General features: G+C 42.9%; 1 protein-coding gene and 2 long non-coding RNA genes across 3 annotated transcripts in view; 2 read left to right on the top strand and 1 right to left on the bottom strand.

Moving 5' to 3' along the window:
• Positions 1-80: 80 nt before the first annotated feature.
• On the top strand, positions 81-4,223 carry LOC130044598 (uncharacterized). The gene is made up of 3 exons (XR_008795453.1): positions 81-1,188; positions 2,924-3,026; positions 3,646-4,223. It is a non-coding gene; the product is annotated as an uncharacterized LOC130044598 (long non-coding RNA).
• Positions 4,224-4,764: 541 nt separating this feature from the next.
• LOC130044565 (cytochrome c oxidase assembly protein COX20, mitochondrial) lies at positions 4,765-14,437 on the bottom strand. Its single transcript, XM_056137279.1, has 4 exons — positions 14,361-14,437; positions 5,445-5,559; positions 5,289-5,352; positions 4,765-5,020 (listed from the first exon to the last, which is right to left on the bottom strand). Exons 1-4 carry the CDS (start codon positions 14,400-14,402, stop codon positions 4,882-4,884), a joined length of 360 nt encoding a protein of 119 aa, XP_055993254.1. The 5' UTR covers positions 14,403-14,437; the 3' UTR covers positions 4,765-4,881.
• Positions 14,438-15,037: 600 nt separating this feature from the next.
• The window catches only part of LOC130044609 (uncharacterized), a 29,528-nt gene continuing 28,175 nt past the window's right edge, over positions 15,038-16,390 (top strand). The window contains exons 1-2 of the long non-coding RNA XR_008795460.1: positions 15,038-15,146; positions 15,558-15,751. This is a non-coding gene — a long non-coding RNA (uncharacterized LOC130044609). The remainder of the gene's footprint in view (positions 15,147-15,557; positions 15,752-16,390) is intronic.

Below are 16,390 nucleotides of genomic sequence, written 5' to 3'. Positions count from 1 at the left end.
ATAGATAGATAGATTACTTTGCTGGGTGCTAACAGTTGACCAGTTTCATGAATGCAGGTTTGATAATGTACTTTATAGAAAGGCTGCATTTTATATTTTTATTCAATTGAAAGTACAGGTGATCATGTGTAGTTCCCAGAATAATTTCATTTTATTAAGGATAGTTTAGAAATAGCTAAGCAATTTTCCTGTTAGATCAGAAATTTTTTTTTTTTAGATAGTGGATATAGTTTATAAGATACGGCTAGGAACGTGTGAACAGGTGCAGTTCTATGGTACAGATAATAGGTGATGCCAGTTGATTGTAGTTGCAGTAAGTTGATGCTGCTGTTATTAGTGGAAGAAATAATATAGATTGATATGCCAGGATAAGTAAATTTGTTTCTCCAATTGGGTCAAAGGATCTTAACTACATGTTAAATTTGCAATTGCTTAGGAATATTTATTCTGCTTCTTGTGCCAGGATTTAACATACACTTGGATCTTCACAAGGAACAGGCATTTTTATTTTTAAACAAGTTGGATCTTGTAGGTATGAAAAACTAATTGATAATGTAACTTTATGAAAAGATTCAAGTCCTTGTTGAGATAATATTCAGTGTTTTTACCAAATAGCAACTGTCCAGCTTCAGTATTTTGCATCATTGGTTTTTTTTGTTGTTGTTGTTTTTGACTAGGGCACTAAATAGCATCTAATGGAAATAACCACCGAATTATGGCATGCTTTTTCTTGCCAGTCCTTTAAGATGCACATCTCCATCACCTTCTTTAAAGTAGAATTAGTTTTGTGTTTAAATATATTTGCCAAGTAGTGCCACAAATATCAAAGCTGCCAGCATAGAACTAACTTAGCTGAATTAAAGCTATAAATTATTAGGGCAATAAAAGATGAGGATTTATTTTAGAATTGATGGGGCGCTTATAAACAGTAACTAGCATGATTTTAAAGGTAGAAGTTAAATCCTTGAGCATCGAAATTTATATAGTTAAGGAAGTTTTGGGGCAAACCTTGGTAAAGTAGAAGAGTGAACTGTTCCAATTTACTTTTTTCTTTTAAAGCAAATAAAGCAAAAAAAAAAAATTGTGTGCTGACAAAATCTCATCTCCTTTTCCTTAGTCTGTCCATGTGAATGTGCTGTGTGGAAGAGTAAAAGGGCCCAACTAAATGTGTTCCAGTGATTCCAATAGGTATTCCAAATTAATTGCTGCTTGTACATCTAACACTTGTTGTAGTGGGCTTCCAGAATCACCTACTTAGGACTTTAGAAGTGGGAAAGGGAGAAATAGGTGAATGGATTCTATAGCAGGAAAAGTTCTCTAGTTATACTTTGCATGCCCACAGTGAAACCTGATACCTACTAATATCAAGGTGTCCTGTATATAGGTTTAAGGCAGTAGTAGCCTTTTGAGGTTAGGGTTTATTTTTTCCCTAATGATTCACATTTCTTCACTTTAACAAGACGTGTCTGTGAAAGAGCTTAACTGCTACCATGTTAGTATTCTAATGCACAACACCCCAGAAAACCTATCTGACCTTTGCTTCCATAGGGCAACTTGTATCCTTACTAAATGCACAAATACCAAAGTATTAACTAGGAAATAAATTGTGTGAAGAAGGCACAGTGAGATCTTGTCTGACCAGAGCAAGTAGTTGTCATTGCCCTGTAATTTAAAAGAAACTTAAGGAAATTAATTTTTCCAAAGATAAAAATAGAAATACTTCAAAGTGTTGAGCATGGGTGCCTTAATGGTTTGAGATGTAGATATCTCAGGGTATGCCCAATGGAGTAGTTTTACCCTGTCAAGGTGAATCTAATGGCTTCTGAATAGCAGACAATTCAAGGTTTCAGAATGAAAGGTAAAAATCACAACCATTTCTGTTGAGAAAAATGTTTCAAGAATAAAATACTGAATTAAAGCATGTTTCATTTCACATGACTTGACAATCCTAGGGAAAAGAAGCACTTCCATGGAAACAACCTTAAAGAAACCAAACTGAAGATTTTAAGGGCAGACTGTATAATAGGTATATAACACCTGTTCGCTTGATCTAAACCTTTAAAGTGAACCAAAGATGGCTCTCTGTATACTTGATTATAATAGTCAACAGTAGTATACTTTGGTAAAGGTCATCCTTTAGAAAATGGCCGTGGCTGAAAAGGCTCAAGTATTTAATGCGTTAGTAATGTGCATATTACAGACTTTAAAATGTAAGTCTTATCCTTGACCACTTCCTTCTAAGGAATTTATAAACATTCAAATGTGGTACTCAATACACAATAAGCTGCTGAAATAGCACTATTTTGGGTGGTAGAGGAAATTGGTGTTCTGATTTAATTGATGACCACTGCGCCACAATTTATTCTAGAGGCCATTAAATCCAGTTTTAGTAGTCTTTCATACTTTTTCTATTTTCCTCATTAAGGTTCTCTGCATACCCAAAGTGTAGTATACCTTAAGGGGGGGTGCCATGACCCACCCTCATCTGCTAAAGATTTTTATCTAGGAATAGAAGGATTATTCAAACCCTATTTGATCCCTAGCTCTTTGCTGAAAAGTGCATAAACAGGAATCCTGATATATTATATAGACCTCGCATTATATAATCGAAGCAAAGGGAAACCAGCGATGGAGTAGAGGTACGTAGACTAAAAAGATGCTTGCAAATCAAATATGGTTCTAGGTATAGTAAAAATTCCCCATTACCAAACATTGATAAATATAAATCATGAGTCCAGAAAAAGAAGTTAATTTTAAATTCCCTGAGGTCCTTTATTAAGATCTAGAAAGTAGTATTAAAGGAAAATGGAGGGGGGGAGGGATAAGGGAAGGGAAAATGCTAAAGCACTAGAAAGGATTTAACAAAGGTATGGTAAGCCACAAAAAACTTTAAAACTAATGACCACAATTCTATTTTAATCAGCTATTTAGCTGGTACCTACTGCTATATCACCTAGTGTGAAATTTGGAATTAATGGACCAATGAAGAGTGCTGTCCAGCTGGAAGCTTCAAATGGGCATGAAAGGTAGGTCTCAGTTTTTTGCTTTTTGGGTCACACCCGGCGATGCACAGGGGTTACTCCTGGCTTTGCACTCAGGAATTATTCCTGGCGGTGCTCGGGGGACCATATGGGATGCTGGGAATCGAATCCGGGTTGGCTGCGTGCAAGGCAAACACCCTACCCACTGTGCTATCACTCCAGCCCCAGACAGGATTCTTAACAAATTAGCCAAGTGTCTACGACAGGTTAATCAAAGTAGGAGAACCTAAATGGAGGATATTCTGTAGAATTTTGTTAATAAAAGGTTGAAGTAAGGAAGTGTTCTAAGTGGAATGAAAGTTGAGCATACACTTAGGTCATAGTGGTAATACTGCACTTGAACGGAAGTTTACAGTTAGGTCTTTAAATTTATTGATGGCAGAATAGAATAGACTTGATGTGGGGAGACTGAAAGTTGGGAGTATTAAGACCCTAACCTTCAAGCAAGGTAAAATCCAAAGGCAACCAGTAGCAGTGTAGGGAAGACCTGGAAATATGTTCTAGTCTAGAAATTTGTGAATGTATTTTGTGCTTGGCAATTCAAGAAGAAAATAGATTAGATTGGATTCAATCTAGTATGTATGTTTCAACTTTCTTAATCCAGGTCTTCAGTTTCATGGCGTCTGCTGTGAGAATGAAGTCTTGAAAATTTATTGAAGACTTGGAAATACTTACCAGCCAGCAGAGGTTAATCACTAAGGGTAAGATTCATCAGTATGCTAGAGGTAGAGAGAACATTAGCTCTTAACCTCGATGTCCAGTTTGACATCTTCCCTACTAAAATGAAGATTGAAAGCAGAAATGGTCTGACATTTTTAAAAAGGTCAGCGCCTCCCCCCACCCTTGCAGTGTTACAGTGTAAATGGAATGACCCACATCATAGGATTAAAAAAAAATTATTGGGTCTTAAGTGGTTCGAAAATGTAGCTTGCATAAGGGTGGGCAGAGAGATGTCCTTGCCTAAGTTGCATTTACATGATTACCTTCCTTGCCTAATGAAAATTGCACTTTTAGGTATTGCAGATGAATAGAATCAATAAAATTCTTGAAATAAGTGGTAGGTATAGTATTTTATACATCACACAGCCAGTGTACCCTCTTGACAATCAGGAGGTGGGCCTAGGAGGAAAACGGCTATTACTGAAATGAACTGGACTGGGGTAAGCCTCAGTTGGGGAAAAAGGACATAACAAAATAGTGTTCACTCACTCGTTCTGTTGCTTTAACTGACAGTCAAAAGGATTCAGTAAGCTGGTTATGCTGGACTTATAATGGTTATGATTAACCATTGGCCAAAACTATCCATTGATGTCTTAAATGAAAACATGCTTAAAATATTTGGAAATTGGAAAAATAAGTAGTGAGCGAATTTTTAAAAATAACTATTGCAAAACAGTTTTTGTTATTAGGTAGCTTGTATTCATTTATTGTCTCCCAGGCTTTGTTTCAGGGGAGTCACTCCCAGCGGTGTGGGTCTGTTGATTTAGTGCTCAGTCCCACTGTTCTGGGGACCTCCAGGGTTTCACGTGGCCCCTGTCCAGGGACCATTCAGTGCCAAGGCTCCTGCATACCAGGTGCTTTGATTCCTTTATTATCTCCTGAGTATTCACTCATTTGAAAATTTCAATTGGAAGCTACTGTACCTGGGATGGCATTAATTCCTACTCTTTATGACCATGCATATACTTCATGCTATAGTAAATAGATGTGCAGTAAGCCCAAATTATGTGAAAAATAAGTTTATAGTTTATTTGCTTTATTATGATACACGAAAGTTCTGTGTCCTTGCTTGCAAGCTCTTCATGCTGAACTTGAATGAATTGTATATTGGTTTTTTTGCTTAGCTGCTGCTGTTTTTTTCAGTTGGTTTTCTTTCAGGATCAAGGTGGGTATTCTCATATAAAATCTTCTTTTTAATTCCTTCTCTGGCAATTCTTTCCTGAATTTTTTGCTTTGCATAATAATACCTACAGTGGAACCTTATAAAGAGAAAAAATCACAGCTATTAGAAATTTCCATAGGTGCAGCTGTGGGAGTGCTTTCAGATGACTACCCTGGCACTGAAGATATGCAATGTTTTGGTGGTAATTTTGGAAAGATTATATGGATTTCAACAAAAACGATTTGTACGAAATCTACACTTACAGAAGATGGGAATCTCAAATTAAGCTTACTCTGAAGACCATACATGTGCTTTGGAATTAGATTACCAGTTATTTAAAAATCTTTAATACTTAAAAAACTTACCAGCATCCTAAAGTAACCAAGATAAATCCTCCTAATCCAACATCACATGATCTTTTAATTCTACCTGTCAAAGAAAGCATAAGCACTAATTATTTTCATTCATAAAGAGAAAATGTTCATGCAGAAAATCTTTCTCAAAAGAAAAATAATACTTACTAGTTAGCAAAAAGTGTCCAAGGCCGGCCACAACAGATCCAAGTGAACCATATAATAATGAATCCCGTGCACAGGGGGTGTTTTCAACATCTAAAATTCCTAGGAGCTTAAAGGGCTAGGATTTAAAAATAAGCTAGGTTCAACAATGAAATACTGATATAAAGAGATCAAACTAGATCATGTACTATGTTACAATCAGTCAGTTGATCTTGTCTTGGCATATATCAGAATCTATTAGGTGTGATTAGGTCTTTAAGAGTTTATGGGTGAATTGAATTACAGTCTCAACTATAGAATTTGAGAAGTGAGAATAGGTTGTTCTGATAACCATGTTTGTTTATAATAGCACCATGTTAACTTGCTACTACTTGAACAATTTTTCATGTGAATGTGGATGGTGTATTTTGGTCTGTTTTCTTGCATATTACGAAGTTATATTACTCTTGTTTTATTTAAACCACACATCAACATGATGAAAAGAACTTGAAATCTAGAGCTGAAGTTGAGTCTCAGCTCTGCCACTTACACAAATAACATACATTCTAGAGCTTTAATGAAAAGGTTGAGCTACACCACTAAAGTTCCTTTAAATCTTTTGATTGGAACTTGGTTTCCTCGGTTAAAATTAAAACAATCATTAGCGCCTTAATTGTGTGTCTAGACAATGAATGCTACTCTTACCTGTACTCCAGGGGTTTGGAAGCACACTTTATTGTAACAGTCTGGGGAGGTGGTCCAAAGGGCTTTTGTTGGATGAGAAACCCTAGCCTTTCAGTGTTCTTGTGTTCACATCCCCAGCCCTATTGTAAGTGAACTAATTAATATGCAATATAGGATTGGGAAGAATTTTAAGGGATAAAGTAGGGGAAAATGAAGGTTAAGGATGAAGATGATGGCTATCATACAGTGGTTGCATGCAGCCAACCAGGTTCAGTCTCCAGCATCCCATTATGGTCTTCTGAACCATAAAAGATGGACACAAGTGGATCGGGAGAGGGGAGTGGCATGGCACTTTTCTACTGCCTGGCTAAAATAAATCAGTTTGTCTCAATAAAGCACAAGTTGTATCTTTACTAGCTTTTTTGCCCTTTATTTCCCTACACCAAGATTGCCTCCTAAACACAGCAGAACTTTTGAACAAGTTAGTTTAGTAGGTTTTAATGTAAGGATATACCAGGGAACCAAAAATGGCATTCACACGTGGACAGAAGTCCTGAGTAGAAAACGGGGCATCTTTAGACAGCTTAAGTTCTTTTAACTGGACCCCACAAGTATGGAATGTTGCTCAGGATCTTGCAGACCTTTCTTGTGGTATTACCTAATGCTGTAAGTATTTTGTATAAAATATTTGCCAATCTAAATGTTTATAACTGGGTGGGGAGTAGGGAGCATGCAGTGCTGGGGATCCAGCCCAAGGTTCCAAATGCATGGGGCATGTAAACTTTAAATATGCGCATGTCCAACTCTGCATATAGCAGTCCCCCTTCCTCAACCGTACCTGCTTATAGGGGCCTCCAGAGTGGGGCTCATGATTTAGCTGCAAAACTGGCATGGAGCAGTATTTATTAGGTATGCACCCTGCCTGTGTTGTACTTACCCCGTGTGCTGGGGATACTGGGCATCAGACTACCTCACCTGCCTTAGGTATCTCATCACAGAATCACACCCCCAGACTTTAAAATGTTGGCTTTTACAGAAGTGGTATGTTCTGCTTTAACTCATACTCCAAGGGAAATATTTAACATAACTCAGAAATGATTTGTGGGTAGTTTACTGTCATAGCCTTTTACACTATCACTCCAGTCCACTTTTAATGTCACTTGTAGCAGTGGTCAGAGATACCTCTGGTGGGTTTCAGGACCATACGGCATGGGGGAATCAAGGCAAATGTCCTACTAACTGTACTGTTGGTTCCTCATCTTAAAAACATGCTGGGGCTGGAGTAATAGCACAGCAGGTGGGGCGTTTGCGTTGCACATGGCCAACCTGGGTTCAGTTTCCCTAAGCACTACCAGGAGTGATTCCTGAGTGCATGAGCCAGACAAGTAACCATGGTGTATCGCCGGGTGTGGACCCCCCACAAAAGTGCTAAGTACCACTTGGTTCAAGTTTGGGCCAACTGCAAGCAAACACATGCCATCCTATATTCTCATAGAGCAACGAGAGGGAATTTGCCTTGCCTGTAGCTGACACAAGTTTGATTCTGAGCACAACATAAGCTCTGAGCACTGCTCACTCTGGCTCAAAAATAAATTTCTTAAGCACAGGCCACTCAGATGTATTGTTACTAATGCACTTATCCAGGTTTTATCCTTGACAAGATAAAATGCACTACTGCATATGATGTATGAATACAGAACCAGGAGTATGATCCTAAACATCACTGTCATCCTCAAAACAAATTACAACCTCACTTTTTGTTTTGGGGTCACACTTGGCTGTGCTCAGGGATCATTCCTGGCAGGCCTAGGGACCTACACTTGGGCACCCAGGATTGAACCCGTGTGCACCCAAGGCAAGGACCCTACCTGCTGTACTATCTGGCCCTTGCAATCTCATCTAAAAGATTTTCATGAGGTCCTAGTACAGTGGGTAAGGTATTTGTCTTGACTGCAGCTGCGGTTTGATCCCTACGGGCATCCCATATAGTCCCCTGAGCACCGCCAGGAGTAATCCTTGAGTATAGCAAAAAAAGGTTTGCATGAAGGCTAGAGTTTTGCAAGGACTCCTGTCACCCCCAAAACTTGTCATTTTTGAATCCACTAATTTTTGGGGAGTGGAGGGAGACTACTCAGTGGAGGGGGAATGTTCAGGGATTACTCTCAACTTTGCATTCAGGGATCAATGCCTGGTGGTGCTTGGGGAACCGTATATAATGCTGGGGATCAAACCCAGATCACCTGTGTGCAGATCACTCTTCCTGCTGGACTATCTCTTCAGTTCATGGCCTCAGTTATTTTAACAGCATGTGTTAAGTGTCTGTCACAATGGACAGTCATTGTATGTAAGGGAAACTGCTGTTACACACTGAGGAACGAATCTGTATGACTTGCGCTATCAGCAGATAATCTAGAACCAAACCAATAGCATCTTTAAGATACGCTTGTAATAGAACAAAGTAAATATATTCATCGTATTTAACCAATTTGTACCAAACATCTAGAGAAGATGTATTTAGGGTTGGGGCATATGCTTTGAATGCAGGAATCTTGGGTTTATTCCCAAGCACCACTTTAGAGCATATCACCTTCCTTCGTTCCCCCCACTTGTGTAGTAGTTGTCCCTGAGTACCCCTAGGTGTGATCCAGTAACAAAACCAAGCAGCTGATAGGGTTTTTACCGTTCTCGTTATTTGTGTTCAGGTGGACTGTAAATGGTGTGAATGAAGTACTGGGGGTGGAACTAAGGCCAGCTCTTTATGGGTTTTCTCCCGTTCCCCCCTTTTTTTGGGTTCACAAACAAAGCTGCTTAGGGAACAAGATATGGTACCTGGGAATAAACCTGGGTCAGTTGTATGCAAGGCAAATGTGACAGGCCTTTATATGACCACGATTTCTCATGAGTATTCCTGGCCTCCCAGTAACTTATAAAAGCAGGCATAATGAAAGACTGTAAGAATTTGCCTTCACCATATTCCATACTTTTTAGAAAGTACACTTAACTATATGGTTATCCATAGAATTTTATAAAAATTGTAAATCATAGTCCCTTTGAAAAGAAATCTATAGTAAGCAAGGATATTAACTTCTTTTAAGGTATTTTTTACCTTTGGGGTGTTACAACTTTGCGATGCTCAGGGGTTACTCCAGACTGCACTGTATTACTGGCGATGCTGGGAATAATGGGATGAACTCAGGTTGGCTTTACCCTGATGCACTTGGTGTAATTACTGTCAGCACCGCACCATGTAACACTTTAAAGCAAGATAAAGTTTAGCTTTGCCATTAACAAATCCCCTCAAACTAAGGAAATTTAACTTCTTGAAAATTAGTTATCTTTAAGCCTGGGTTTAGGAAAGTGCTTTACTTCTTTGATAGGATTCAGCTTTATCTTTTTTGGAACCAGAATTTCAATTTTATAATTTATAGGGAATAGATCAAGTGAGGGACATCGAATTTCCTATCTTTCCAGTGTGCACCATTGCACGTACTCTGGTTGTAGTGCACAAACTGGCCTGTCCCCTCTCCCTATTTATGCAGGTGACCTTGACTCAACAACTTGGCTTCTCCTGTTTTACCCATTCCACTTGTTTTATTGGCTTTTCCTCTCTACAAAATACACAACTTATTTTGCTGGTGGAGGTGGATGCTAGGGCCACATCCGCTGGTGTTGGGGAGCTACTCAGCACTGGGGCTGATCTCACTTGGGGCAAGGGGTGGAGGGGGTTGGGAGATGGCCTGGGAAAACCTTCTAGAACAAAGTTTTGTACTTCAGGGGCTGGAGAGATACTACAGGGGGTAGGGCATTTGCCTTGCACACAGCAGACTCGGGTTCAATCCTTGGTATCTTACATGGTCCCCCAAGTACTGCCAGGAGTAATTAAGCACAGGGCCAGGAGTAATCCCTGAACGTTGTGGGGGTGATCCCCTCACGGAGAACAAAGGTTTTGAACTTGGGGTGGGGGATTCCCCAGAAGTCCTGGGGCCACTCCCTGTGATAATCTCTCAGTGGATGGATGGTTCAACGTGAAGTGCTGCTTGGGCCCAGGTGTACTGGGTCACCAGGCAACAACCTGTGGTGCTGGGGGTAGGGAGAACTTGCATGCTTTTCAGTTCTTTTCTCTCCCAGCTCTTAAAACATTTCCTTTATGTAACTTCAAATATTACCTCCTGGTTTTCTATTTGATGTTGGACCACACCTGGTGGTATTCAGGGCTTACTCCTGGTTCTGCACCTGGGGATCACTTCTGCAGTGCTCTAGGACCATACTGAATGTTGGGAAATCAAAGCAAGCACCCTTACCTGTTGCACTCTCTCTGGCCCTCTGGTTTTGTTTCACTAGGCCACCCTGGCAGCTCTGTAGCTATCTTCACTTTTCATAGCCTCTAAGTGTTAACACCTTTCTCCACTCCTATTACCTCATCTGTTCTTTTTCTAGGCACCTTGAGATATTTAATTCGAGGTTATTTATAACTTCCTAATCTATATACACCAAAGCCTGGTCTTTTTTGTCAGCCTCATTCATCTATATTTTGTTGGAAAAAATACGGTGGGGCCGGGGAAGTAGCACAAAGAACTGGAGCACATGTTCTGCATGCTGGAGGCCCAGATTCAATCCCTAGAACTTAGCCAGCACTGCCAGAAGTGATCCCTAAGCATCACTAGGAGTCATCACTAGTTTCCTAGCATCACTAGGCCCCCAAACCAAAAAATTTAAAAAAATCATGGGTCAGAGAGAGACTATAGTGGGTAGGGTGTCTGCTGTGCATGTGACCAACCCGGGTTCAATCCCTGCATCCCATATGGTCCTGTAAGCACTGTCAGGAAGATCCCTGAGCATTACCAGGAGAGGCCCCAAAACCGGAAAATGAAAAAAAATTTTAATTCATTATCAGCCAATTTTCAGATAAATTCAGGAATCGTTCTTAATTCCTTTCTTCATCAAGCTGAAGTCCAATGTATCAGCAAGTCTGGAAGGACCTACCTTTAAAAGCATGTGCTGAACTAAACCACTTTTCATCTTCCTGCCAAGCTATCACGTTGCTCTCTATTTTTATTAAAATTCTTGATTTTACTCAGTTGAGTTTCATTTTTTTGGCGGGGAGGGGGAACACAACCTCTGGTGCTCAGGGCTTACTCCTGGCTCTGCACTCAAGGATCACTTCTGGTGAATTCATGGGACCATATGGGGTCAATCCTGGATCAGTCCTGGATCGGCTGCATATAAGGTAAGCATCCTACCCACTGTACTGTGGTTCCAGCCCCAAGTTTTGTTTTCTTAAAACCTTTTGGTTTTCAGTTATGCTGGAGCCTTTTCTACTTTAGACCGCCTTCCCCGTAATCTTAGGTTAGGCACACTGGCCATTCCTTTGGCAAGCCTATTTCTGATATTTTTTTTGGTCTGGGTCAGAAAATGAAATTTTGCTTCTGGTATGACTTAGCAGTGCTAGGTTACTCTAGGTTACATCCCTCTCTATATATGGGATGCTGGGGTTGGAACACAGGTTGGCCCAATGCAAGGCAAATATCTTACCCACTGTACTATCACTCTGGCCCCAGTGCTGGGGCCTGAACCTGGGCCCCTTGCATGCAAAGCATGGACTCAGCCCTTTGAACTCCCTCTCCACCCCAGAAAATGAAAATTATTCTGTCCTTGATTCATCTAGTAGAATGCAGTGTTGGGTGTCTATAAGGATCGCAGTTTTGCCTGTACAGTATTGATCAAACTAGGGAGCTCCTATTTAGTACATAATATTGGTTTTGAATGTGACTTGAGAATTTTTGCCTACAAGCATTCTTGGAAGTCACATAACAAATTTCACATTTTGTACCTCTAGTTTCTTAACGAGTCTTAAAGCTAGCTCTGTCAGAAATGTTAGCTTGATAATTCCCTTCCTTAGGTTTGTTACATGCATGAAGGTACCGGCAGAGGAACAAAGGCATGCGGGTCCTGGGGCTGAGATCTCCAAGCCTGCTTAGATCGGGGCTGAGCATCCTCCACCCAGATCCTCCCTCTTCCAGTAGGCAGGGGTCACACCCACCAACTGGCCCCCCACCCCCCACCCCCAGCACCATGTAATCCCATCAACAGCCAAGACCCAGAGTATAAAACCCAGCTCCCGGAAGTGTGCAGCTGCATATGCTGTTGCACGACATCTTATCTCATTCTTTCTTTGGGCAACCTGGCAGGCTACTGAATGTAACCTGCCCACACAGCAGAGTCTGGCAAACTCCCCGTGGCATACCCAATATGCCAAATACTAGTGACAATGATGGGTCTCGTTCTAACCCTGAAAGAGCCTTGAATATGGCACTTTTTGAAAAATCTCAGGGCTAGGACGAAGGAGAGGTTACTGGGGCCTGCTCGAGGCAATCTATAGATGATCGTGATTGTATTAGGTTTGTTATTCTAACAACCAAATAGCCCCATTTCCTAGACTGTAGTAGTACTATCACTGGGGAAAAAATTGAGAGGGAAGAGGTCCTTAGAAGCACATCCAGTAATGCTCAGGGCTTACTCCTGGATTGCTTAGGAATCACTACTCATGTTGGGGAGACCAATATACGTGGTGCTAGGGATGGAACCTGGGAGTGCTGCATGCAAGGCAAATACCCTATGTACTGTACTATCCCTGTGGCTCCTAGAGTATTGACAATAGGGTTTTGATGGCTCAAGAGCAACTGATTTACATGCCCCCCCCTTTTTTTCTTTAAACTTTGCCCCACATATCTGGCAGTGATCAGTTCATTTATCCTTAAGTTTTATTGACACTGATATTATTTAATTTAGACATTTGAGCTTTACAAATTGAATTATTTCTAAATTCTCAACAGATTAAACTACCCTTAAGATCTCTTACAGGTCAAGTTTTATCTCCAAAGATGAAAGAATTTAGTGAAGTTACATTGGGAAATTTCAAACAAAGGAAAGTTTTTGTTTCCCTAAGTATATTCCAAACACATTGAAAAAAGAAAAGCTACCAATAGTGGACAAATTGAAAAAGTATGGAAGCTTATCCAACATTTGTTTATAATAACTATCTGGTAATCTATCTTGGCCAAATTTAGATGGAAAAGCCCCCAGAAAAACATCCAAGTGGAGACTAGATTAGGAATATTCTGGCACACGGGGCTTTCAGTCAATAAAGTACATAACTGATCCAAGCAAAAATAATTTTCCTTGAACATCACTGTACTGCAGTTGTGAATGGATTCCCTGCTATTAAGGAGTCCTAGAGGAGGAGAGTAAAATTTAGGTTAAAAGGCATTACATATATAGTATGTTCAACGTGTAAAGGGGATCAGGACAAAAACAGTGCCCTGCTTAGGTTAGGCAACCCTCCAGGTTAAAGTAGAAATAATTTAGTATCTCTGAAAAGCGAAGTGTGGAAGTCAAGTTGAACAGTTAGGGTCTAGAGAAGGGGTTTACACTCCAGGCCAAATAATTAGGAAATTTTCCTGCAGTTAAATAGTCTGTAATAATCGGATCTTTTATTTTGTTATTTGTTTTTTAACAACAACGGAATATTGGTGCATTCCAGTATGTGTTGCGGTGATCAAACCCGGGTGGTGTGTGCGCGCAAGGCTAGCACCTTACCCACTGTCTTATCCCTTGGGCCCCAACATCTGGATTTTACGTCAGGGTGTGAAATGATCCCGCTCACAGGTCAGCGGAGAGTTGAACATAGGTCTGAGGCAGGAACGGAGGGTGGTGAAAGCTACTGGTTCCATACAATAGTGCACACTCCACTTAGTGGAGAGCAAGTAAGGCCAAAGAAAATGTCATTCATTCCTAAGGCTCTGGACAAAGTCACCTGAATATAAATAAATTTTCATTGGAATCAAATCAGTATTAAGATGCATTTACTGATTCCTACGTTAAGTGCTATGAGGCAGGCATGCAACACTGAAGGAAAGCACGTATCCTCGGGGGCTTTTAACATACTAGCAAATTACCGTGCAAGTTCCCGGTCAGCAAAATACTTGTTCGTGCTGAAGGAGGCAGTATTGGCAACTGTTCAGGAAGGACCAGGCTTTAATTTCACCTGTGCCGTGGCAATTTAGTTTAAAACAGCAAGGTCTGGAGTGAGAGAGGGCTGTTTCAAGTGCACCGATGGCAGAAAAGCCAAAAACTGCTACGTACATCCGCCGAGGGTCTCCCCGCTCCAGAGGCCGTGGCCTTTCCTGCCTCCGCCCGCGCCCCACGCTACGCCGCGCCCCCGCCCGCCACTCACGCGCCCGCCGCTGCTCGGATTACCTTTCCCTTCCCGGGTTCGCCCGGCTCCTGCGCGGCCGCCATGGGCACGAGTCGGCGCCCGCAGCCCCGCCCCGTCCCGGCCGAGCCGCCCTGAGCGGAAGTCCGCAGTAGCCCCGCCCCGCGCCCCGGCCGCCATTTTAGGGATGGCTCTGACTCGGCAATGGCCGCACTGGGCCCGGGCTGTAGGTTGACCGCCGGCGGCTTTGTTCACCGGACCGGTCTCCAACTCTCTCTTAACGTCTCCCCACACCGGAGGGTAGGGAGCACCGAAGGAACAGTTAGCGAAACCACCTCCGCCATCCTCCCAGGCGACGGGGCGGGGCCGAAAGGCGGCGGGCACCTCGAGACTGCGCCTCGCCTCGCCCCAGCCCCCTCCTTCCGCCCAACCGCCATTTCCAACCGCCGTCCGCGTGCTCGCGTGCTCGCGTGCACGGGCGCCGGGCGCGCGCCGCGGCCGCTTTGTCCTGCGCGCGGGCCCCGCAGCCCGGCCCTGCCTCTCCCCCCCCTCTCCCCGACCTAGGCCGGCCGAGCCGGAAGTGGGCCGGCACCAGCTCGTGGCCCGCGTCCCCTACGTGTCCTTTGTCCTTCCGGCCCCAAGGCGAGCCCCGGGTGCCACTAGCGGCTCCACCTCCTCACTGGCTGCGGCGTATCCCCTAGCGCCAGCTCTCTGCGAAGAGCCGCGCGCCTCCCTCAGTACTGACTAACTTGAAAACAGCCCCGCAGCTTCTAGACGAGACGGGAGACAAAATGGAGGGCAGACGCCTGCTAGCGAACGCGCGTCACGACGTGCGTGGCCTCCCGGGCCGGGCGGGGCGCCCCGCGCGACTAAGGGATGTCGCTCGTGAAGTGTCGCACGTGCGTGGCCTCCTGGTCCGCGCGGGCCAGGTTTCTGAGGAGGTGGTTCCAGCCCTCCCTCGGACGGCGGCCCTCCTCAGCCCCCCTCAGCCCCGCGCGTCCCCGCGTCCTCCCTCGCTCTCGGCCGTGTTTGCGCTCTCGAGCGTGGCGTTGTGCAAAGTCACGCCGCGTCCCGGCGGCCCGACGTGAGCCGAGATTTTCTAGTCCTCTGTATTCGGGATGCTTTAGCGTTCGGTGCCCTGACGTCTCTTTCACGAATCTTTTAATACCTTCCGGCACTCTCAATAAAAGACACCGTTTATGACACCGGGCGCGTGACTTGTCTTTTTTTTTTTTTTTCAGTGAGTCACTTTGGGAGAAACTGGACAGTTCCCAACTGCCTATTGCAGTTAACCAACATTAAAATCCTAAAAAAGCGGCCCCACCCGTGACGACTGCCTCCTACTAGGGTGGGGTTCACAGTGGTGCAAATGGCTTGGAACTTTCCGGTCTGGAAGGTGATGGGAATATTCCAGAAGAAATAATATTCTTTTGAGGTAAGCCTTCGTTACGTGGTGAAGGAGAACTGGACTCCTTTAGACTCCATAAGGATGTCTTACCTTATTTTTCACTGTGACTTGGAAACTTGCTAGGATTTAAAAAAAAAAAAACTTGGGATTCATGGCATTTGTCTTTAAAACGTAGGTTCATGTGTGTGATTTCTCTCTGCTGAGAGAATTTTTTTTTTTTTTTTTTTTTTGCTTTTTGGGTCACACCCAGCGATGCACAGGGGTTATTCCTGGCTCATGCACTCAGGAATTACTCCTGGCGGTGCTCGGGGGACCATATGGGATGCTGGGAATCGAACCCGGGTCAGCTGCGTGCAAGGCAACCACCCTACCTGCTGTGCTATCACTCCAGCCCCTCTGCTGAGAAATTTTGAGTTTCAGAGTCTAGAGTGAAAAATACCATCTTTTCCTCTCCCCACCCCAGTCACTCTCTCAATACTGCAGTTTGTAGTCTCTTTTTCGTAAATTTACACCTTTTTCTTCATTAAATTGCGACAGGACTGTAAGTGAAAAATCTTTATGACATCCCAATGCCTGTCCATAGCTCTGTGTATAGAGTATATAGCCAGCGGCTACTCCGAGTGAGTAATGTGCATTCGTTTGCTTTTTTTATTGGGCTTTTGGCCT

Source organism: Sorex fumeus, unplaced genomic scaffold (assembly GCF_029834395.1).
Source record: "Sorex fumeus unplaced genomic scaffold, SorFum_2.1 ptg000007l, whole genome shotgun sequence".
Classification (NCBI taxonomy): Eukaryota; Metazoa; Chordata; class Mammalia; order Eulipotyphla; family Soricidae; genus Sorex; species Sorex fumeus.
Note: the sequence above shows the minus strand (reverse complement) of the source record. Positions and strands in the feature narration are given on the sequence as shown.